The sequence below is a fragment of the Psammomys obesus genome, unplaced genomic scaffold (genome assembly GCF_907164565.1).
Source record: "Psammomys obesus unplaced genomic scaffold, mPsaObe1.curated_primary_1811, whole genome shotgun sequence".
Taxonomy (NCBI): domain Eukaryota; kingdom Metazoa; phylum Chordata; class Mammalia; order Rodentia; family Muridae; genus Psammomys; species Psammomys obesus.
Window position 1 is genome coordinate 1,384,771 of NW_026595981.1, and position 23,638 is coordinate 1,408,408.

Sequence of the window (23,638 nt, forward strand, 5' to 3'; positions counted from 1 at the left end):
TGTGGAGGTCACAGGACAGCGTGTGAGGCTTGGCTCTCTCCCTCTACTGTGTGGCTCCCAGGGGTTGAAGGTAGGTTGTCAGCCTTGGCAGCAAGTGCCTTTCCCGCCATCACTCTGGCTATGTATGTATGTATCTATCTATCTATCTGGAAATTGCTATGTAGACCAGGCTGGTCTTGAACTTACAGAGATCCACTTGCCTTTGCCTCCTGAATGCTGGGATTAATGGCTTGCACAGCTACACCTCGTCTCTTCCCTTTGTTTTAAGGTTGGCTCTTACTGTATAGCCTCGTTGGCCTGAAATTAACTATGTAGACAAAGCTGGCCTCCTCACACCGGTAGTGATCCTCCTGCCCCTGCTTCTTTCAGAGTATAGACATTTAAAAAATTTTATAAGGTTCATTGCTTATTTATTTAATCATGAACAGAAGCAGGCAGAAATAATGAGAGACAGGCATAGCATTCCAGCTACCCCAGTTTAGTGCGAAGGAATGGGCTCACAGTGGCCTTCTCTTGTCTTGAGGTAGGGTCGTGCTGTGAGCCTCAGGGAACTTTGAGACCTCTCTCTCCTCAGTCACCTAGGTGAGTGTGGGATTCTGGGGGGAATCTTAGTGAGGAAAGGAGCGTAGTTTAGGCTCACATACACTGGCTGAATTTAATGACACAGGTAGACATAACTCTCAAAAGAATGTCCCCGGTGCCAGTGGCACTGTTCATGCCAAAAGAGCTGTGGCTGCTTGAGGCCAGGCTGTGCTCTACTCCAGGGTGTGAGAATCCATCCATGGCTTGTTGTCATTTTTTTTTCCTTCTCCGAAACAGGGCTTCTCTGTGTGCCTTGGCTGTCTGGACTCACTTTGTCAACCAGGCTGGCCTCAACTCACAGAGATAGACTGCCTCTGCCTCCAAGCGCTGGGATTAACAACATGTGCCACCATGCCTGGGACACCTTTTTTTAAAGATATTTTATTTATGTGTATGAGTGTTTTGTCTACATGTACAAATGTATGTATAGCGTGTGTGCAGTACACAGAGGCCAGAAGAAAGTGTTGGAGTTAAGGAGGGCTGTGAGCCCCGTCAGTGCTGGGAACCGAACCCAGGCCCTATGTAAGAGCAACAATTGCTTTTAACTGCGGAGCCATGGATCCGGCCGTGTATCTTCGCAGGCCTGAGCTTCTGCAGAGTCATTTGGGTTTGGCTTTGAGATCATTCCAGATGAGCCCTTGCTTTGCACCCGTGCTCACAGTGGTCATGTTAAAAACTGCCTAAGCTTTCCCAATCTTGGCTTTCTGGAAGTGCCAGATGATTCCCAGGCTAGAGTGTTGGGTTGGAGAGAATCTTCTACTTACACTCAAAAACTCTTGAGGCAGGAATGGGAGCCACCTCCCTTGTCAGGATTGTGATTGGCACCTTGCAGAAACATTCTCTCAAAACCGAAAGCAGCTTTTGCTGGCATCTGGTCTTCTGGGGACTCTTTGGATATTTTTATTTATAAAATGACACTCTTTTCCCCAAATAGATTCTTATTTTTAACGGGCTTTCTCCCTTTGAGGAGTGCTTATGGCTCACAACTTTGCTCTGTGATACCTCCTTCACATAGGCTAAGGGCCCTGGTCTGTGTCAGGAGTGGTAGAGGCCATGAGCAGACAGTCAATGCTGTGTCTTTTCTTCTGGAGTTGGATTTCTTCCTTATGCTGTGTCCCTTCTCTATCTCTGCCTGGGAAGGGAAATCGTGCAGTTAATTGCCTAGACTGTTATGCTGTGAATTCCACAGAGGGAGAGCAGGTGAGACGTGAGGCCTGGCCATTGCTAGCTGCTCTCTTCCCTCCTCCCTCAGGCAAGTCCAGACTCGGCCCAGGACAGCTATGATCGCAGCCCAACACATAAGCTTACCTAAAAGGAGACTTTCTTGCCACTTTTGTAACCTCAATTGCATAGTTCTCTGGTATGAATTTTGCAGATGACAGTGTTGTGTCACAGTGTCAAAAGGCGAGACACACCTGTGACCTAAGCCTTTTTTTCCTCCATCCATGCCCTTAGCTGCCCAATATGTTCGGTGACCTTCGGTCCACATTTATTGCCTTGATGATTGGATCCTATGCTTCCTCGGCGGTTACCTTCCCAGGAATCAAGGTGAGGGTGTGGCCAGCTGGAGTCTCTTCGCCTCCCCTAATGGTACTTTTCCCTAGCATCTGGGCAGAGACCTTGGCTTAGGCCTCTGCAGCCTCTCTGAAGAGAGAAGTCATGGTGAGCACTAGTGGCGGCCCCTCAGCTGCCCCCCCACCTGGGCAGGATGCACCTGGTGCCACAGGCGCAAGAAAAGAAAACCACTGGGGCCCCTGGGAGAGGAGGGCTTGAGATGTGCTGTGGTGTGTGACCCCAGACTGGATGGGGAAGGGAAAGCGGGGTGGGTGAGCTTGTCTCCGGTCCCGGGAGCCTCCAGCCTGTTGATGTTGGGCTGCTGTTCCCCATTAGCCAGCCGGAGCTCTGCTGTCTGCCAAGTTGGTTCAGCTGTTTCCCTCCCAGGCAGGCTTCTGAGCCTGTGGAAGTCACGTGGGATCAGGAAGGAGCCTAGGCTCGAAATCTCCTAGTCTCAGTTCCCTCCCCTATTCTGTTACTCTCTCAGGATGCCACCAGAGACTTTTCCTCCCTGAGCACTGGCATCAAGGAGAAGGTGAATTTAGGGGTACAGACATGCCATGATGAGAGGGCGCCACAAGTGGAGGCTGGGAACCTGGGGATCCCTGTGGTGGGTAGTAGGAATTTGGCCAGCCCTCCTGTGAGCTTTCTCTTGCTCCTGGATGGTGGAGGAAGCAGAAAAGTTCAATGTCCTCTGTGTATAACTGCTGGCCTTTACCGAGGTAGCTGGCAGCTACATGCCAGGGCACTTAGCAGACCCAAACATTGGGTCTGCAAAAAATGAGGATGATCAAGACAAGCTTAGGGGCACAGGCCTGGAATCATGACTACTAAGGAAGCTGAGACAGGAGGGGATGGCAAGTTCAGGGCTTTCCTTGGCTACAAAGCACGTTCAAGGGCAACCTGGGCAAGTTAATCTGTACTTGTCTCATAGTTTTTTTTTTGTTGTTGTTGTTTTGTTTTGTTTGTTTGTTTGTTTAAGATTTGTTTATTTATGAGCTGGAGAGATGGCTCAGAGGTTAAGAGCACTTCCAGAAGTCCGGAGTTCAATTCTCAGTAACCACATGGTGGCTCACAACCATCTATAATGAGATCTGGTGCTCTTTTTTGTTTTGTTTTATTTTGTTTTTCGAGACAGGACTTCTCTGTGTAGCCCTGACTGTCCTGGAACTCGCTTTGTAGACCAGGCTGGCCTCAAACTCACGGAAATCCACCTGTCTCTGCCTTCCGAGTGCTGGAATTACAGGTGTGCACCCCACTGCCCAGCTCTGGTGCCCTCTTCTGACATGCAGGCTAACATGCAGGCAGAATGCTATATAAATAATGAAATAACTATTTTATGTATGGGTCTTGCATGTGGGTACCATGTGGCTGGTACAGTGGATCCCTGGAACCGGAGTTACAGACACTTGGGTGCTGCTATGTGGTTGCTGGGAATCGAACCCTGGTCCTCTAGAGGAGCAGCCAGTGCTCTTAACCTCTGAGCCATCTCTCTAGCCTGTTTCATAGTTTTTCAAGGGCCCTAAGTAAAGCTCACTGGCAGACAATTGGCAAGCCCACAGGAGGTCGTAAGTTCAATTTCTAGGACTGTGAAAAATAAACGGAAAATAGAGAAGAGGAAAAGAAAAGGAAATGGTGACAATTGGTGCTAAAATGCACAGCCAGCTGCCCTCTGCCAGGATCATCACTCAACCTGGCCAAAGCAGTCTTGAGTAGTGTCTGTGCCTAGTTCATGAGGAGCTAGAGGGGAGGTGTTGGTCAGACTCGGAGCTCCTGCAGGTGTATTTTAAGACTAGAGAAAAATCAGTGCAAGATTGTGCTTGTCCTCTGGAGGTGGAGGATCAGGAGTTTGAAGCCAGCCAGAGCTACATGAGAATCTGTTCCAAAACAAAGAAGAAAAACCCTCAGAAGGAGCAGAAAAATCTTAGCCAGCACTGTTGCCTTTGACCCAGTAAGACAGGCGTGACCGTGATAAGGTGATCATCACCTTTTAATGGTGACATTTGGTTCAAATTGGATTCCAGGGGCAGACAGGTTGGGATTGCCAAAACGTGAGTTTCTATAGCTGAACAGCTCAGCTCACAAGGCTGTGCCTTTTCATACAGCCCAGCACAGCGAGAGCTCCCAGTGCCCCTTCCCAGTGCCTGTTCTGGCTTCCGTTGATAATACTTCTCCCTCACCTGACAGCTAATCTATGATGCTGGTGCCTCCTTCATTGTCATCCTGGTGGTCTGGGCCGGCTGCTCTGGCCTGGTTTTCCTCAACTGTTTCTTCAACTGGCCACTTGAGCCCTTCCCAGGCCCAGAAGACATGGACTACACGTAAGTAGGCGTGCTCTCTGTCCTACACGCCCTCCAGCCAGGGTCCTAGGAAGCACCAACAAACACTTGTCCTGTGGCCACCAGGGTGAAGATCAAGTTCAGCTGGCTGGGCTTTGACCACAAGATCACAGGGAAGCAGTTCTACAAGCAGGTGACCACAGTGGGGCGCCGCCTGAGCGTGGGCAGCTCCATGAGGAGCAGCAAGGAGCAAGCTGCCCTGCAGGAGGGCCACAAGCTGTGCCTGTCCACTGTTGACCTGGAGGTGAAGTGCCAGCCTGATGCTGCAGGTAGCCAACACATTGGCTCTCACCTTCCAAGTTGGCCTGGAGATCTGGGGCAGGAGGTGGGGGTGGGGAGGGCGACAGCAAACCCTCATTCACATTACAGGTGTGGCCAGGGCTTCCTGGATTAGCAAACATGGGCTGAGGCTCTGTGGGCATTCTGGCCCCGAATACCTATTCTGTCTCAAAAGGGGCAGAGGTACCATCCAGCCTATTTTACAGCCACAGGTGCTGAGTTTCACAGAGCTTAGGGAGGCTGCTCATGAGGCTCAGCACAGACCTCAACAGGGCTCTTCTTGGACCCTCACCTCCGGCACAGCCTGTATACTGGGCCTTCTTCCCTTTCCCAGGGCCCGGATGTTAGATGGGCCACGTGTCCTGGTCCTGAGTCTCATGTTTTCTTCCCACAGCGGCCCCCTCATTCATGCACAGCGTGTTCAGCCCCATCCTGCTGCTCAGCCTGGTCACCATGTGTGTCACACAGCTGCGGCTCATCTTCTACATGGGGGCCATGAACAGCATCCTTGAATTCCTGGTCAGCGGAGACCAGAAGACAGGTGAGTGTCCCCTGGGCCTTGGTGTGTCCCGCCAGGGTAGGGCAGTGTTGTCACTGGCCCCACCAGCTGAAGTGTTACTCTGTTAAGCCAGATCTGTAGGGCTGTATCTGAGACTCTGCTGGCTGGTCAGGGCGGTTTTGTCACAGCCAGCCTGACTGTTCTTTCATGTCCCCATCAGGGTTTCCCTGCTAAGGAGAGAGAGGACTGAAATAGCTCCGTGTGTTTAGGGTGTGGGGTATGTGTGTTTCCAGTGCCAGCAGGGAGGGCTGAGGGCGGTGTCTGTACTGAAAACACTGCCCAGAGCAGAAGACAGCAGCCCGGCCCCTCCCAACCACATCCCTGAGCCGAAGTGGTGGCTTGGCGCTTGGACAACCTGGGGGCTGAGGGAGGACCTTTGTCCTGGCAGAGGACTCTGGTCAGTGAGGGCCCATTCTAGGCTCTGTCCTGCCCTGGGAACCAGGGAAAACAGAGGCTTCCCAGGAACAAGTAGCTCCAGTTGAGGCTTGTTCACTCTGGGAAACAACCGATAACACACAGGAAAACAGCAGCAGGTCTCGGGCTGGCGAGGGGCTTTGCTTTGAAGAGAAAGTCAGTACTTCCCCAGGGCCCGGCTGACTCAGCTTTAGTCATCCAGAGCAGGCAGCACAGACACACTCAGCAAATCCTCTCCGTCTCACCAGCCTGCCACTTTCTTTTGTTGGCTAACTTGTTTTTACTGAGGGAAAGATAATGCAGTCCTTGCAAGGAGCCAAATACCAGTTTTCCGCAGGGACAGGAAGGCTTGCTCTCACCTTCAGGCACCTTCTGGCTTCTCCGTGGGGGAGAGAAAGTGGAAGGATGCTGAATGTAATGAGCAAGAAAATCATGATGAGGCCACAGTAATGGCCTCGGGGTCCTTCAGGAGAAAATGACCCTTAGCTTTGTCTAAAGATATTTTCCTAGCTTTTTTGTTTGTTTGTTTTGTTTCTTTTTTATTTATTATTATTTTTTCTTTTTTTGAGACTGAGTTTCTCGGTGTAGCCCTGGCTATCCTGGAACTCCCTCTGAAGACCAGGGTGGTCTTGAACTCACAGAGATCTGCCAGCCTCTGCCTCCTGAGTGCTAGGATCACAGGAGTGTGCCACCACTACCCAGCTGTAATCTCCCAACTTTATAACCCTGGAACGTTTCTTTTAAAACTACATGGGGTTTGGACTGGAAATGTGGCTCAGTTGGGAGAGTGCTCTCTTAGCATGCGCGACAGCACACCACAGAAATCGGCTCGGTGCCGAGTACCTTTACACCCAGCACTCCAGAGGTAGGAGCAGGAAGATAGGATGTTCAAAGCCATCTGAGGTTACGGAGCATATTGGAGGCCTGTGTGAGTTAGAGAGTGTGCCTGGGTGGCCTTTCCTGCCGCTTCCCCAGACTCTCGAGGCACCTCCTACTTCAGTGTGCTGTAGCTCTGACTGCAGTGTGGACCACATCGTTCCTTTTCTTTCTTTTTTTTTGAGAGGCAGTAGCCTAGGCTGGCATGGAAGTTGTTTGGTAGACGAGGTCACCTTCAGACAGGAGGTGATCCTCCTGTCTCAGCCAAGTACTGGCATTACCATCATACCCAGCTTAGTCTTCTGGTATTTCAGTCAAATAAAAGCCTTTCACTAGGATGAGCTCATCAGGTAAAGATGCTGGTTGTTGCTCACGTGGAAGTCTCCTGTTGATTTCGGAGGCTGACCGAGGGTGTGAAGCTTGCATGGCACACTCCTTTGATCCCAGCGTTTGGGAGGCAGAGGCAAAGTTGAGTTGGAGGCTAGCCTGGTCTACAGAGTGAGTTCCAGTACAACCAGAGATACACAGAGAAATCCTGTCTTGAAAAAACAAAACAGAAAAAAAGATGGGCATCTGATACACTTCTGCAATCTCAGACACTAGGCAGACTGAAGCAGGAAGATTATGATTTTGAGACCAGTTGGGCTACACAGTGAGACCTTATCTTGGGGGGGGGGGGAGAGCCAGGCAGTGGTTGTGCATGCCTTTAATCCCTGCATTTGGGAGGCAGAGGCAGGCAGATCTCTGTGAGTTCAAAGCCACCCTGGTCTACAGAGTGTGTTCCAGGACAGCCAGGGCCATGCAGAGAAAACCCTGTCTCAAAAAACAAAACAAAACAAAACAAACAAAAAAAACATTGATAAACTTCAAGAAGTAGAGGGGATCAGGAGAGGGAGTCTGGGGTATAGTGGACAGGGCTCTGCCCCTGTGTCTCCAGCCCCCAGGGATTTGGTAAGGGAAGAAGACTGGCTGTCTAGGGAGAGCTGTGGGGTCAGGTGACAGTGTGCCTGGCACCGATCCTCTGACCTTTCCTTCTCTCTGAGTGCAGCAGGAGGTAACAGTGACAGAGAAGCTTTCCCACAGGGCCACATGGTAGAATTCTTGATTTTGCCAGGCCTTCTGCCTTCAGCATGCCACTTCCCCATCATGGTGCCTGGCTAGGGCCACAGACCTGACTCACCAGCCTGCCCGTGATGAGTAACCAGCAGCCAGGAGAATATCAGCTAGGCTGGGCTCTCTCACACATCTGACCCCAGAGCTGGAGTGGGCAAGGCCTTTGTTGAGTGCTCTGGGGTCTCGTGGGAAGTGGGGTGTGTGTCGTTAGGTAGCCAACAACTAGCTAGCCCCTTTCCTTCTTGTTTGGACTCCTGTCGCTGACCTCTCTCCTTTCTGCCTTCCCACCTTTGCTTTCTCGATGAAGTGATGGCAACTGGTAAGCAGGGGGGTGGTCCCTAGGGGAACTGCAACACCCTCAGTACTGTCTGCTCAGCCCAGAGACTTCTTGCCTCAGATTTCAAACATCCCTTTTGACTAAACTGGTGGGGTAAGGGTGGAGCATTTAGCGGTCAACTATTTTTCATCCCCGCCCTCCTATAATTGTAAGTCTCTTTGAAGATGGGAACCCTGACGTCAGAGTCCCTGTGAACAGGGTGCCTTCCTGGTACAATTCTGGGGACAGAAAAGGATGGTTAGTCACATATAAAGCCCCAGTCATGGGCATCGGTGATCTTGTGGTTTTCCAGTCAGAGTGACTTCCTGAAACTTTGACTGTGGGGGTCATTGTGACATACTGGATTTCATTAGCTGTTTCAGGGGAAGCCGTAGAGGTTTGGAGCAGAAAACTGGCCTTTGTTCCAGCTTTGAGTTCAGAGGTTAAGATCTGTAGGTTCCTTTCAACCCATAGCGACCAGGGGCTCCAAGGCAGACCCCTGAGCACCTGCAGACCCCACTGAAGCTGGTCCCCAGGGCGGTGTCTGGAGCCCCCGTGACGTGCCATCTCCCTCCCAGTTGCCCTTTATACGTCCATCTTCGGTGCACTCCAGCTGCTCTGCCTGCTGACAGCGCCTGTCATCGGCTACATCATGGACTGGAGGCTGAAAGAGTGTGAAGAGACTTCCGAGGAGCCTGAGGAGAAAGACACCGCTCAGTACGTAGGCCACAGCCTGCTTACTCGGGGCCTGGCGGGCAGGAGGAGCAGGAGGTGTGCTCAGGAGCCTTGCCAGTTCAGAACACGTTGTTCCTGCTTCCGTGGAATTTTCTGATGTGATGAAGTTTGGGAGACAGTGATACAGATGGAAGCAGAGGGAAACGCAGGACCACTCACATCATTGGCACAAGCCACTCTAGGAGGCTGGGGTCATTCCACTCACTGAGGTTGTCAGCTTCTCTAACCAAACATGCTAATGATGTGCTGATTATGAAGATTAAGCAGGGCTCTGGAGGCCTGCTTTGTGAAAGGGCTAGGCCCTAAGATCAGAGGATGAGTTAAATGCTGTTTTCTCCAACGCCCATCTCATGACAGGCCCGTATTTATTGTGTCAGGCCCAATGCCAAGCACTTCGCATACAGTGTCTCACTTCAGCTTGGTACTGTGATGGAGCGTGTGTTGGTGCTGTACCCATTTCACAGATGAGGGGACCAGGGCTGGATGTCTGAGGCTCTCAGAGGTGGTATACTTAGAAAGTGGTGGAACTGCAAATTGCTGCCCTCTTTTGAACATTTGCCATCCGTTCTTGTGATCATCCATGGGGTTTCAGTGTGGGTGGTGTGGCTGGAATCAGTAATAGTTAATCCACGAGGAAATAATTACAGAGACTCTCTGTTATCTAGGTTAGGCCCTAGAGCCAAAAGGCTATCTGCCATCCTGGTTCCATCTGCTCTGTGTTTGTTTCCCCTCACCCTATCCTGCCCTCCAAGGGGAAACCAACTCACGCTCGTATTTGGCTTATTACCAGCTTCCTGCAAGATATGGGTGCAGTGAGGCTTTGCTGCATCCTCACTGGGACCCACTCTGCTCCCCCCCCCCCCCCCCGCCGTCAGTGAGCTCGCTGAGCAGGGTTGCGGGGTGAAGCTGTCTTCTCGGCGGTGCGAGCCTCCGCTTGAACCAGCATCTGAGATGGCAGGCCAGAGAGCATCCCTAGTACTGCTCTGAGATGGGGTTGAGTGGCCTGGGATCACTGGGGAAGGCCCACCTTCCTCCAGGGAGCACCCCCACAGCCTAAGTTCTGTGTGTGCTTTCTCCACAGAGGGGAGAAGAAGCCCAAACGAGACAGGCAGATTCAGAAAGTCACTAACGCCATGCGCGCCTTTGCCTTCACAAATGTGCTGCTCGTGGGCTTTGGGGTCACCTGCCTCATTCCTAATCTGCCTCTACAGGTAGGTCTGGGGAGAGGGACGCAGATGAGAGGTGTTTAGAGGCTAACGCGTGCGTGTGACATCATTCGTTCAGTTTGGCCAGCTGCCAGTGTTTGCTGGCGGTCTGCTTGAGCCTCTTCCACTCCCCAGCTATGGACTGAAGCAAAGGGTGAGCTATGAAGGTCAGCTTTTCTGGACTCTTCTCCAAGAAGGCACATTGTTCTTCTCTGTCTTTAGGCAGCTGGTGTGCTATGGGTATCACCACCATCTGCTTCCCGGAACTGTGTGATTTTGCATTTTCTCAGACGTTGAAATCTTGACAGTCTAAAGAGGTTTTGTCTGAGGCTGAGTGTGGTGACACAAGCTTTTAACCCCAGCTCTCTTAGTGGCAGAGACAGCAGTGTCCACATGGCTATAATCCTGGAGGGAACACAGAGTGACCAATCCTGGCGTGGTGTCAGGGTTCAAAGGCTTAACTCCTTTATACAAGATTTCTTTTGTCTTTTGAGACAGAGTCTTTCTGTGCTTGCCGCAGACTTGATTCTCCTGCCTCGGCCCTTTAAGTGCTGGGATTACAAGAGCACACCACCATGCTTTGCCTTGCACAAGAGTTCTGAGTTTTTGAAACCTGACTTGATAGAGTTTGTAGGCCAAGTAGACTTGCACCTGCCTGGGCCCCACCCTTTGGTCTGTGAAAATGTTGTAGCAGTCTGCTTAGGCCCAGAGCCCTAGTTTACAAGGTGAAGGGCGCACGTGAGAGGCTCCTGGGCGTCCCACTGGGTGCAGCCGAAGTGCAGCGATGTCTCACGCCAGCTCCAGGAAGAAACGAAGAGGCTCTTTGTTTACAAGGTGCCAGGTGTTGAGCTGTGTTGAGCACACAGGTGTGCTCACCCACAGGTGCTGAAACGTGTATGTGCTAGCACTGGGTGTGCGCACCTGATAAACCACTGGAGACTTGCACCAGCGAAAGAGCCGCAAGGACCTTTGTCCAGACCATCTCGTCTAACAGAGGGAAGATGCTCAGTGGAAGACAGTCTCTCTGAAGGCCAGTTGTGAAGGCAGAGACAGAGCCTGTATAAATCCACAGCTGCATGAGCTTTCAAGCCTGCCAGGGTAGCCCTGGGCCCTCTACCACCCACATTCCTGAGAGCAGGTCCTCGATGCTAATGCAAGATGAAAGAAACTAAGGACAAACACAGGGCCCTCTGGCAGAGTAAGATGGCCAGTGCCTCTCAGGGTCGGCCAGTGGGGGCCTTCCCAGAAAGAGGCCTTGAAAACCCTGTAATAGAGATTTGCCAGGCAGGTGAAGACAGCCACTTGACAGTCGGTAAGTAGAGCCTGGATCACCAGGCAGGGAGACCTCTGGAAAAGTCCTCACATAAAATACAGATTTGTAGAGCTTGGTAAGGGCATGTTGTGCTTTTGTGCATTTGTTTGCAGTGTCCCTTGTATGAATACTGTTATCATGGCTGGCTTTAAACTCTCAATAAAACACCAGTGGGTGTGGAGTTTGGAAGGGTTCGCAGTAAACCACAACAATATGGTATTTCTCTTCTACACACACATGAAGATGCCCTCAGAACATTCAGTAGTAAGACTAGGGAAAGAATTAGGAAATGATAAACTTGGAGCATTCATTACCTTTGTTTTAAGATAGTCAACTTAATTTCTTAATTGTAAGTTTATGTAATTAAAATTTTCATAATGACTGCTTAGCAACTGGCTACAAAATTCATGAAAGGGTCAGCAAGGTGATTTAGAAGTGGAAGGTATTTGCCTGGTGACCTTGACCCTGGGGCCCACATGCCAGGAGAGAACCAACTCCCAAAAGTCCTCTGACCCCCATACAGAGTCACCGACATCTGCATGTACAAAATAAGTAAGTGTAATTCTTTAAAGAAAAAAGTTTATCCCAGTTCTTGGGAGGCAGAGGTAGGAGTTTAAGGCCAGCCTGGTCTACATAGCAAGTTCCAGAACAGCCAGGACTATACAGAAAAATCCTTGTCTTGAAGAAGAAAAAAAAAAAAAAAAACAACGAAATAAGTAAGTAAATAAACATGAAAGAAAAAAGTTGCCAGAAATGGTGGCAGACGCCTGTAATCCCAGAACTCAGGGACCCAGAGGCAGGCATATTGCTGTGAGTTCGAGAACAGCCTGGTCTACAAAGTGCGTCCCAAACAGCCAAGGCTACACAAAGAAACCTTGTCTCAGAACAACAACAACAAAAGTTTTTTTAAATGTGTGTGTGTGTGTGTGTGTGTGTGTGTACTAAGTGTGTGCTGGTGCCTACAGAGGCCAGAAGAAGGCATTAGGCCCCCTAGAACTAGAGTTGCAGACAGTTGTTAGCTGCCAGGTTGTTGGGAATTGAACCAGGTCCTCTGGAAGAGCGGGCGGTGTTCTCAACTGCTGAGCCAGCTCACAGTTTAAAAAATGACAGACCTAAAGAGATGGCTCAGTGACTAAGAGCAAGGAAAGCTGCTATGCAAGGACCTGGGTTCAGTTTCCAGCACCCACCTGGTGACTTACATTGTAACTCCAGTTTCAAAGAATCTAGAGCCATCTTCTGGACTCTGGCACAAGATACACTTATGGGGTGTGTGTATATATATATATGTGTGTGTGCAGGCTAAACACTGATACACAAAAGTAAAATTTATGTATATATATAAAAACTTGTGGTTATCAGGCTATGACTCTAAATTTTTTTTAATGATATAAAGTTTTATTAACAGCCCAGCATAGTGGTGCATAACTTTAACCCCAGCACTGTGGAGGCAGAGACAGGCAGATCCTTGTGAGTTTGAGGCCATCCTGGTCTACATAGAGAGTTCTAGGGCAGCCAGGGCTACACAGTGAGACCCTGTTTCAAACAGAACAAAACCAAAGGACAGGAAATTCTGCTCTGAGAGCTGGGGCCATCCAGCTGGCTCTAGTCCCTGTGCCTGTGTCTCCAGGAGCCAGAGGGAAAGGACAGAGGAGGCTTTCTTGCTCACACTCTGCTCTCCCTCCTTCCCTCCCTCAGATCTTCTCCTTCGTCCTGCACACAATTGTGCGAGGATTCATCCACTCTGCCGTAGGGGGCCTATATGCTGCTGTGTAAGTCCCCGGGGGCTCTGGGTGGTGTGGTGGCCCTAACCCAAGGGAACCGCAGGTGGCACCGAGACCCTGGAGCTGGCCTGTCCTTCCCTTCTGTTGTGTTTCATTGGCATCAAGGGCTGTTTCAGCTCTGTATCAGAAAAAGGCCATTATACACACCTGACAGCAGGTGAGTTGGTAGGCAGACAGTTGGGTGCCCACAAGCCTTGGCATTTAACACGAAGTCAGTCTCTCAGCTGGGTCAGTGCCTTTGAGCCCTAGGGGTTGCCACTCAGCCAATTCCTGGCATCATCCCTGGCTGCTCACTGGGACAGGGTTGGGTTCTGGCTGCCTGAAGCTAAATACTAAAGTGTATTTAGGGGCAGTGTCATGGATAACTGGACCCAGAAATCCTGGGCTGTCCTCACTCAGGGCTTCAAAGGGCCATTCGCTGGCCATAACCCCCTTGGACCCTGGCTGCAGTGAAGCCTGTGTCTTTTCCAAGAAGCTACACAGCTGTTCCTGCCTCTCTTGCCCAGGGCTCAGCCCACTGTCTGTGACAGGAGCGCAGCCTATCCTATCCTAGCTTAGGACTCCCTTGTACTTCTTGGGCAACGGAGTCTGATGTTCCCCGAGATCAGGCCCAGAACTCCTTCCCTCTTTAAGCAGCACCCTACAGGGGTCATTCCAGGTCCTTCTGTCCCCCGCGTGGCCCTCCCCAGTCCTAGAGGAAGTTGTGGCTGCCCTGGCAGGGTGTGAGGGAGTCGGGCAAGAGTTGTGATGCTGAGTTTCCGTGATTGTGCAATGCTCCTGGAGGGGGATTACAGCAGAGCCATGCTCAGCCTCCAACCTGCTTCCCGGGAGTGTTTCCCAAGCCACAGACTTTGCTGGCACCACACTTTCCACCCTGCTCAGCCCTACACCCACAGACGGAGGGCACATCTGAGCAGTCTGGAGCCTCAGGGATCAGCACCCAACCGTCCAGAGGCTCTCCCAGCAGGCACGGGTGGTGTAGCCCTGCTTACCAGCAGGCCTGAGCCATGCCAGTGAGGGGTTGGGGAAGCCAGTGAATGGCATTGGCTGTGACAGGTCTCGTTGCCCCAACAGGTACCCCTCCACACAGTTCGGTAGCCTCACAGGACTGCAGTCTTTGGTCAGCGCACTCTTTGCTCTCCTGCAGCAGCCGCTGTTTCTGGCCATGATGGGTCCTCTTGGAGGAGACCCTCTGTGGGTAAGAAGGGTCAGGGTGTCTCTTCATTCTGTTCCTGGGAAGTGGAGCCCAAGGACAGCAGGCAGTGTGGGAATGCTGGACAGAACCCAATCAGGGGTTCCTTGTGAGTGGTGGCTAGGCAGGAGGAGATAAAAATGGCCTCTCTGGATCTGATCCTGGGGTGGATCCCAGGCTTCCCATCATTCTAATGCAGACATGAGTTGTCCGGTCCCAGCGCAGTCCCTGAAGGCTGCTGAGCGGCACTTGGAGCACTGGGACATTTAGGTACTGGAATGTGGAGCGGCAGCCCTGAGACCTCTTGACACTTCCTGTTTAGTTTTCACTCCTTTCTCCTGACTACCTCCTTCCCCCAAACCTGTGTGCCCAGGAGGGAGGGTGCTGCCCTGTGGTGAATACAGCTCCTGACAGCCCCCTCCCCACCTCCCCAGGTGAACGTGGGTCTGCTCATCATGAGCATGCTGGGCTTCTGCCTGCCACTTTACCTGATCTGCTACCGGCGGCAGCTGGAGAGGCAGCTTCAACAGAAGAGGGAAGACAGCAAGCTGTTCCTTAAGATCAACGGCTCCTCCAACCGGGAGGCCTTCGTGTAGTGCCCACCGCCTCAGCTGCGGCCTTCTGCCTGAGCTTCAGTGACTGAGTGCTGTCATCTCCCCACCCCAGAGGATCCCGTGAGCTCCCTGGATCCTACCCTTTGCTACACTGGAGCCCACACTTCCTCACAAAGCCCTGGCCCCCGGCTGTGAAGTGCTGGTGTGGGGGGACAGGAGAGGGCCCAGGACAGTGAACCAACCACTGCCAGAAGCTGGGCTGCCCTAGCCTAGCTGTCACCCCAGGGGCTCCGGGACCTTGGCTCTCCATGGAGCTTCTACCTGGAGCCAAGGTGACCCCTCCGCCCCCGTCAAGCAGGCTCTCTCTCACTGATCTGGATTCTGCCTCTTGCCAAAGCGGAGGGGCCGCCATCCTCTGACCACACTACCTGTCCCTGAGCTGCATGTCCACCGACCACGCCTACCTGAAGACAAAGGCTTGCACTGTCTGCACTCCCCTCGCTTGGCCCCTCACCTCCCCAGGCCAGTCTGGCTGCCTGAGGAAGGAAGGACCCGCTTCCTGTTGTTGGTGCTATCCCTTTGTAATCCCAACGCCCACCCCACCCCACCGCCCAGTCTTTTCCTTGAAGGCCTGTGGAGAGAAGCCCCACTGTCTCAGGCTGAGGAAGGGATGGAGGGCAGAATATTAACACAAGGCCTCAAGAGCTGTGGGCAAGGCTTCCTCAGAGTAGGAAGTACACCTCTACTGCCACCCTTGTTCCAGCCTACAACCTGAAGGGAACGTAGGGGACACCACAAGGGCACCCTTCCACCCACACACAGCTGTTTTCTGGGGTGGGAACAAGGCCGTGAGTGGTAGATGTGAAGCACCAAGCCTAAGTAGGGAAGAGGATTAGTGAGTAACCAAGGGGTGTGTGTTTATGTGGTGAGTGTGTTCGTGAGTGTTTACGGTAGGGAGCTGCCTCTACCAGTGGACCAGACCAGAGGCCAGCCAAGCCTACCCAGTCAGCCTTGCTTTCTGATGGAGCTCTGTGCATGGCCGTGTGGTTACAGCGCCCCCTGCTGGCAGACTGCGTTCAGGCCCTGGATCTGTTTTGTAGGAGAAACCTAGCTGGCCTGCCTGGCTCAATAGCCCACTCACCTTAATGGCCCCTAAAACCCCTGTCTGAGACCTCTTGGGGTGCCAAGAGGGGTGAGTTGGTTTTTAAGTCTATGGTTTCCTCTTTAAGTTTCATCAGAATTCTTTTTATGAAGCAATAAATCCATTTTCCTGTTGGTAACGGATGCCCCCTCCTCACACACCGGTTGACTACCATTGTATGTGCCTGTTTTCTGACTGCGAGGAAAGACAGGGCAAGAGGTTCTTCCAGGAAGGAAGAGGAGAGAAGGCAGGCACAGTGACACATGCTTTAATCCCAGCACTTAGAAAGCTAAAGCAGGCCGAGTCTGAGGCCAGCCTGGTCTACATGGAGAGTTCCAGGGCTGTGTAATCAGAGCCCATTTGTGTTCTGCTGGTGACAAGCCTGGCTTCGAGTGACAAGTCTAGGGAAGGCCACAGGCAAAGAGAAGCCCTGCCTACCCCGTACCTCAGGCATATGGGACTGGAGAAGTGTGGGCTGCCTTCACTGCTGTCTGTTCCAAATAGACAGGCCAAGCCCGAAGCCGCCTTGACTGTTTCTTGTCACCTTGTGACCCAGGGGTTACGTTACGTGGCGACTACAGGAGTCATCCGCTGAGTAGTGTGCAGATGTGGTGAGGGCAGACACAAGAGCTGCCCCCAGGCCAAGGTCGGGCCCTGTAGTCCTAGTGGACTGCCAAGTCTCCGCTCCAGTCTGCTCAGACATTCAAATCATAAACCCCACAACAGTGAGCTACTGGTAGCTTGCTCTGGGGCTTCTTGTTCCTTGGTGGTAGAGCTCATTCTTAGCATGGACAAGGCCCCGTTTCCCAAAAGAACTGGATCTGGGTTTTCCAAGCCACCTCCCGGAACCCTGGTCTGTGATAGAGTACTGGTGGTTTGTTTCTGAGAAGGACTAGTCAAATGTCAGGGTATACTGAGGTAAAGTCAGAGCAGTTGCTTCACAGGGAGTACCCACCACACTTCTCCCTCGTTCGTGAACATTGCAGCTGTCTGAGAAGGCATGTAGCATCAGGCACAGTGGCGAGAGGATCCTCTGAGTTCAGGGCCAGGCTGGTCTACATCACACGTGTTCCAGGCCGGACAGGACTACTCAATGAGACTTAAAAAACAAGCAAACAAAAACACAAGTGTTATAAGGATGTGAGAAAAAAAAAAAAAAAAGATGTTTTCTGCATTGCTGTCTGAATGGTGGAGCTGTGGAAATGTGGCATGGTCCTGTTAATGCCAGTACCAGGGGGCAAAGGGTGGCATGTTCCAGCCTGAGCTGTGGCCCTGCATGTGTGACATACTTCTGGAAGGTCCTGCAGTGTTAAGACTGTAGGCTTCGGGGCTGGTGGTGGGTGTAGTTCAGTTGTTAGTGTGTTTGCCTAGCTCACACAAAGCTCTGCGTTTGATGCCCAGCTCTGAATCACACTGGGCATGGGGCACATACCTGTTATCCCAGCACTTGGAAGGTGGTGACATGAGTTTAGATCATCCTTGGCCACACGGTGAGTTTGAAGCCAACCTGGCTTCCAGGAGATTCCTGTGTTCTAAGACAACAAAAACAGATGGCAGGCTGCCTGTCTCACCTGTGTCTTGGCTTGATTCTGGTGCCTCCCAGAGGCGCCCCCGTGGGGAGGAAAGTAGTTTGAGGAGGTGCTGACTGACAGAGCGCCTCCGTGCTAGGGACATATCATGAAGTTGGAACCAAAGACAGTAAAGGCCCTTGGGGGGGAGGGGCTACCTCCTGTGTCTGTCCCCCAAGAAGTTCTGCTGAAAGCGTGTGCATAGCTGGCCAGGGATGGTGGGACACACGCCTTGAATTGCAGCACAACCCTGCTCAGAGCGCTGCAGCTGCCTCCACAGAGCAGGGCCCTTATAGTCTCAATGCTGTTGCCCGTGAAGGGCGGGAAGAGGTTCTCCTGGGCTTCGGGACAGTGAGGCCCTTATCTGTGACATGATAACTGATAAGGGCCCAGCCCAAGTGTGTTGGCTACTTCCCTCAGACATAGACCATGGGCTGTGAACACAAGAGCACCCAAATATTCCAGGGGGACTTCCTTATCCTCAGGCTGTAGCCCTTTCCCTGGGTTGAGGGTCTCAAGACGATATCCCCATGCTCTAATTTGCCCTGAGGCCCAGGGTGTGGACAAGCCTCTTGAGTGTTGAGTGTCAGTGTCCTCTGTGAGGAAGGCATTGTGGCCCTGCTAACAACCACAATCTTGCACGCCTCGGTCCCTGCAGTGAGTCATTCTTAGATGGACAGATCCGAGACAGGACTGTGGGCAGCTCCCTAACCTTGACTGTTCTCTGAGGGGAGCACACACATGAGCAGCCAGACTGCATTCTCAGGGAAAGCTTGAGTGTCATTTTCTCACATGGAGTGGAGGCGTCTGTGCTCTCCCGGTGTGGCTAAGGGGACCTGTAGGTAGATCTCACCAACAGCAGTGTGTGTGGCATGCAGCAGAAACACCCGCCGGGGCCCTGGAGAAAGGCGGACGGCACAGGGAACAAGGCACCTTCCCTCCAGACGGACACTGACTTCAGGTGGCTGACCATGCTGGTCTGGTGGCCAGGTCAGTGGGAAGGTCAGTCCTGCTGACCTCAGTCCCCTCAGAACCTCTCTTACAGTGAAGCCTTACGTTCTCTTTGCCCAGTTGCCCACTTTTCTATTTCTGACTTTGACATTTTGGTAAGAGGCTTGGCCAAAGAGTCTTGGGGTCAAAAGTCCCAGTCCTGGGGTAGCACTTTTTTAATGACTGCCTTTTTAAATGACTGCTTGGCCAGGCCTTCCTTTATGTGTGCGTGTGTATGTGTGTTTCTGTGTTGAGAAAGATGTATACGGGTGCCTGTGTGCTGTAGAACGTGTGTGCACGTGTGTGCGGGTGCTGAGATGTTCTGGTGTGTCTGTCGAGAGCCATGTATAGGGGTGCCTCATGCTGTAACTCGTCTGTGTGTATGTGGGCACGCACGTGCTCTTGTTGAGATGCTCTGGTGTGTCTGTCGAGAGCCATGTGTGGGGTGCCTCGGCTGTAACAGGAGGCAGAGGAGGGAAGGCCCTTGTGTCCCTTTCTGCCTAGGAGCATCTAGGCAGGTCAGAATCCAGGCCATAGCAAAGGCCCAGCCCAAGCCTTAGGATGAGGCTTGAGGGTGTGTTCTGACACTCAGCAGGGTCAAGTAGTGTCACTGATAACTCAGCAGCTGACCTTGGCCCTTCCCTGTCACTCTACTGTTCCTAGCCCCCAGCGTACACCTTGGCACACAGTAAGCACCTAATAAACGTATGCTGAGAATGACTAAGAACTCCTTCGAGGCTCCCTCGTGTCTCTGTCTGGATCACACGGCTCTTGCTCAGACGCCCTACCTCTAGTGTGAAGTATGGTTCGCTGCTAGTGTGGAGGGGACGGAAGCTCAGCAGAGGGGCAGTCAGGGATGGGCCCACTCAGGAGGACACACAGGGTAGAGAAGCTAGGATGTGAGGTGAAGCCTGCGAGCTTGGAGGGTGCACTCTGGCCCTGCCCCTGTCCTGTTGCTACCATTCCCCACCTCCACCCTGCCCTCCATGGAGATAAGGAAGACATCTCTTTCTCACTCACAAACAGAGCCACACAGGGAAGCTCTGCAGCCACACAGGAGCCCTTGACTTTGACCTCCACCTCAAGGGCGAACCAGGGCTTGGGGGCTATAGCCCCCACTTACAGAGATGCCAGTTATTGGCAGGTGGAATGTGTCCCATGGGGCCGGAACTCCTGATACTTTTTTCCCCTGAGAAGCAGGGAATCCTGAGTTTTACATAAAATATCACCCTTTTCAAATGTTAGCTCAAAATAAGTTTTTAAATAAAAATATCACAGCTGCTCAGATCTGTTTTAACCCTCTATAGGCCAAAGTGAGAGGAGAGGGTGAGGTGATGGGTCTTCTTGCATCATGGGACACCAGAGCTTCCAGCTCATCCTACTGGGCCCAGCAAATGTTGCCTTCTTTCAGCATCCTACGGCTTTTTTGTTTGTCTGTCTTGTTTTTAATCACTTCTCTCCCGGCCTGGCTCAGAATGAATGCTGTTCAGAAACAGCAAATGGGTTAAACACTTGAATCTAATTCCTGAGGGACACAAAGTCCATATTTAGTCACAGATTTGTCAAGGACACTCAGCAGCTTGCCCTCAGGCCTACCGAGGGCCCAGTAGGACCAGTTGGGCAGCCAGAGTCATGGGTAATAGGGGTTATTTGTTTTCATTTTGTAGTTCTGGGGACAGAACTCAGGACCTCAGGCACACTAAGAGCCACACTGCTGAGTTTCTGCTCTTTGGTGTCTCCACTGCCACCAGAATGAGTGCTCCCTGAGAGCTGGCAGGAGCCCTGCCTCGGTCATCGCAATACCTCCAGGGACTCAGGTGGCTCCAGTGTGAAATAGCTGCCCAGTAAATGCTGTGGGGATAAAAAAAAAAAAAACAAAAACAAAAACAAAAGCTGAGCTAGGCCTGGTGGTTGCTGCTTGCCTGTGATCCCAGCAGCTGAGGCAGGAGGAGCAGGTTGGAGGATCATGAGTTTGAGGCCAGCTTGGGCTACAGAGAGAGAAGCCAAAGAGAGAAGGAGTTGTCGGGAAACAGGTAGGAGATCAGCACCCGCTAGCCAGGTAGGCAGAGGCAGGGCAGACGATGGAAACAGTGAAACATAGTCTCCCCGAGATATGCAGAGATGGGTTACAGGTGTGGCTGTGACTGAGGTGGTATCAGGGGCCCGCCGGCCAGGAGAAACTCAGGGCGCTGAGCCTTGAGATCCAGAGACACAAAGGTGAAGAGTGTGAGGGGTAGTGGGGGAGGGAGACAGGCAGAAAGAAGACAGCTGCAAAGAAAGGATGACAGAAAACCCCTCCTGGAGTCCAGGAGCAAAGACGTTTAACAGGGAAAGGGGAGGCTCCCGGAAGAGAGAAACAGTAAGAAAGCAGACGATGGGGGTGGAGAGATGGTTCAGCAAGTTCCAGGAGAGCCAGGGCTACACAGAGAAACCCTGTCTCGAAAAGTAGGAGTGGGAGAAATGGCTCAGTGGCTAAGAACACATGCTACTCTTGCCAAGGACCCAGGCTCATTTCCCAGCACCCGTATCAGGTGGCTTACAACCGCCTGTAAGTCCTGATCTGAGGGATCCAGCACTCTCTCCTGGCCTCCTCAGGCACCCGTACACACGTGGTGTGCTGCATATACTCAGGCTCGCACGCGTACACATGATCAATAAAAGCATTTAAAATAGTGTGTGAGCGTGTGTGCGTGTGTGTGTGTGTGTGTGTGTGTGTGTACGCAGGGGTATGTTCATGTGAGTGCAATCACTCAGAGGCTGGAGCAGCAGACTCTGTAGCGCTACAAACAGTTATGACTTCCTTGGCAAGGGTTCGGGGGACTGAACTCAAGTCCTCTAGAAGAGCAGCTAGTGCTCTGGGTTGGAAAGTTGGCCCAGTGGTTAAGATCACTCACAGCTGTCTGTAACTCCAGTTCTGGGGGATCTGATGCCCCTTTCTGACCTACTTTGTGCCAGGCACACAGTGGTACGTAATGTACGTACACAGAGAATAATAAAGTAGTTAAAACAACATGGACTCATACCACGTGCTGCAACACCACATTAAAGCTGCAAAGCTCCTTTAACGAGTCCCTGCTCAACCATTATGCAGGCGTTTGGCATTGTTCTCATCTTACAGACAAGAGGCTGAGGCACAGAGGGGGTTACATGCCCAGTGTCACACGGGGAGCAAAGTGTTAGGCTGGGACTCTGAGGCATCAGGACCTGGGATGGCTGTTGGGAGGGGGTTGTAGGGGTTGGAGCATGGTCCTTGCATCTGAGGGCCTGTGCCTGGGTGACCCAAACTTGCTAGGGTGAAAGTGATGTAGGAAACACAGCTCAGGGTCTAGGGATGTGGCTCAGTTGATAGAGCACTTGCCCAGCACAAAGCCCTGGTTCAACCTCCATAGACCTGGTATGGTGGTTCCTGGCTGCAATCCTGGCGTTGAAGAGGCAGAGGAAGCAGGATTAGAAAAATCAAGGTCACCTTTATCTACACAGTAGGTTTGAGGGTTAGGCTGTGATACATAGAACACATAAAACAAGAAAAACCTCATAACTCAAAGTGTGTTCAACAGCCAGGGGTGGTGGCCCACGCCTTTAGTCCCAGCACTTAGAGGCAGAGGCAGGCAGAATGCTGTGAGTTTGAGGCCATCCCTCTACAAAGAGATTTCCAGGACAGCCAGGGCTACACAAAGAAACCTTGTCCAAATAACAAAACAAACAACAAAAAAGTGTAAAACAAACAAGCACAGGGATTTTATTTAGTAAATTTCTCTAAAAGAATGACAACCCTGAGCTGGGCACAGTGGGTATCCCATGCCTTTAATCCCAGCACTTGGGAGGCAGAGAAAGGCAGATTCCTCTGAGTTCGAAGTCAACCTGGTCTTCCTCCAAGGCTACACAGAAAAATCATGTCTCAAAAAAGAAAACAAAACAAAAAGAAATACAACACTATAAATTTAGATAGGAAAAATGGACTATGATTTGCAGAAAAGATAAAATGAAGAAATTAAAAACTGGAGCTGGATAATCCCAGCACTCCTGAGGCAGAAGGATCACAGGCCCAGGAAAGCCTGTTTGTTTTGTTCTTTGTTTGTTTTGGAGACAGGGTTTCTCTGTGTAGTCTTGGCTGTCCTGGACTTGCTCTGTAGACCAGGCTGGCCTTGAACTCACAAGATCTGCCTACTCCTGCCTTCTGAGTGCTGGGACTACAGGGGTGCTCCACCACACCTGTTATATAAACTCTTTTTTTTTTTTTTTTAAAGATTTATTTATTTTATGAACACTGTTTTCATGCACACCAGAAGAAGAAATCAGATTCCATTGCAGATGGTTGTGAGCCACCACGTGGTTGCTAGGAATTGAACTCAGGACCTCTGGAAGAGCAGTCAGTGCTCTTAACCGCTGAGCCATCTCTCCAGCCCCCTATAAACTCTTTTTTATTGGGGTTCCTTAAAGCCTCTCCTTTACAACCCCCAACCCTAGGTAGGAGAAAGAAGGTTAGTAGGGAAATGGGTTGCAGACCCTGTTACTTCTCATGGCTGTTTCAGGTCAGCGTTCTTTTGGGGGTTATACCAATCTTTGTTAACAGTGGGCACAGCGAGCCAGCAGTCTCTTCCAAGCCACCGTGTTGAACTATTTCTCTCTGTCGTCTGTCTCCAGGCGGTGGTCTCCGTCTCTGGTCTCTTCAGCCTGCCGCTTGTCACCACCGCGCACAGCCCTTTCTCCTTCTGGGCCCTCATTCATAGCCTTAGCGCCCTCGACCGTGCCCATGTCCTACAAGGCAGGATGTCACCAGCTGGCAAAGACCACACCCCGCACGAGAGAGAGTTATCAGCTGTGGGCAAATTAAAGCCCAAACCAAAATCCCACACTCGGGATTAAAACAAAAACAGATTAACATAAGTGAGTATTTTAAGAAACTAAAACTTCTGGGCCTCAAAACCAGTTCAAGGCAAACTTGGACTACATGGTGAGAACCTGTCATGCTGGGCCATGGTGGCACATTACTATAATCCCATTACTTTGGAGGCAGAGGCAGATGGATCTCTATGAGCTTGAAGCTAGCCTGGTCTACAGAGCGAGTTCTAGGACAGAGAAACCCTGTCTTGGAGAGTGAGAGAGAGAGGAATAAAGAAACCAGGGT

At 51.6% G+C, this 23,638-nt stretch overlaps 1 protein-coding gene across 3 annotated transcripts in view; it reads left to right on the plus strand.

Annotated features, from left to right (window-relative positions):
* The window catches only part of Slc43a2 (solute carrier family 43 member 2), a 44,622-nt gene extending 25,385 nt beyond the window's left edge, over nucleotides 1-19,237 (plus strand). For all 3 annotated transcript variants that reach the window (XM_055619637.1, XM_055619638.1, XM_055619636.1), the window contains exons 6-14: nucleotides 2,038-2,130; nucleotides 4,324-4,457; nucleotides 4,542-4,744; nucleotides 5,149-5,295; nucleotides 8,611-8,749; nucleotides 9,849-9,978; nucleotides 12,980-13,053; nucleotides 14,140-14,263; nucleotides 14,692-19,237. In XM_055619637.1, the coding sequence (XP_055475612.1) occupies nucleotides 2,038-2,130; nucleotides 4,324-4,457; nucleotides 4,542-4,744; nucleotides 5,149-5,295; nucleotides 8,611-8,749; nucleotides 9,849-9,978; nucleotides 12,980-13,053; nucleotides 14,140-14,263; nucleotides 14,692-14,853 (1,206 nt within the window). In that variant the 3' untranslated portion in view covers nucleotides 14,854-19,237. The remainder of the gene's footprint in view (nucleotides 1-2,037; nucleotides 2,131-4,323; nucleotides 4,458-4,541; nucleotides 4,745-5,148; nucleotides 5,296-8,610; nucleotides 8,750-9,848; nucleotides 9,979-12,979; nucleotides 13,054-14,139; nucleotides 14,264-14,691) is intronic.
* The last annotated feature ends 4,401 nt before the right edge of the window (nucleotides 19,238-23,638 follow it).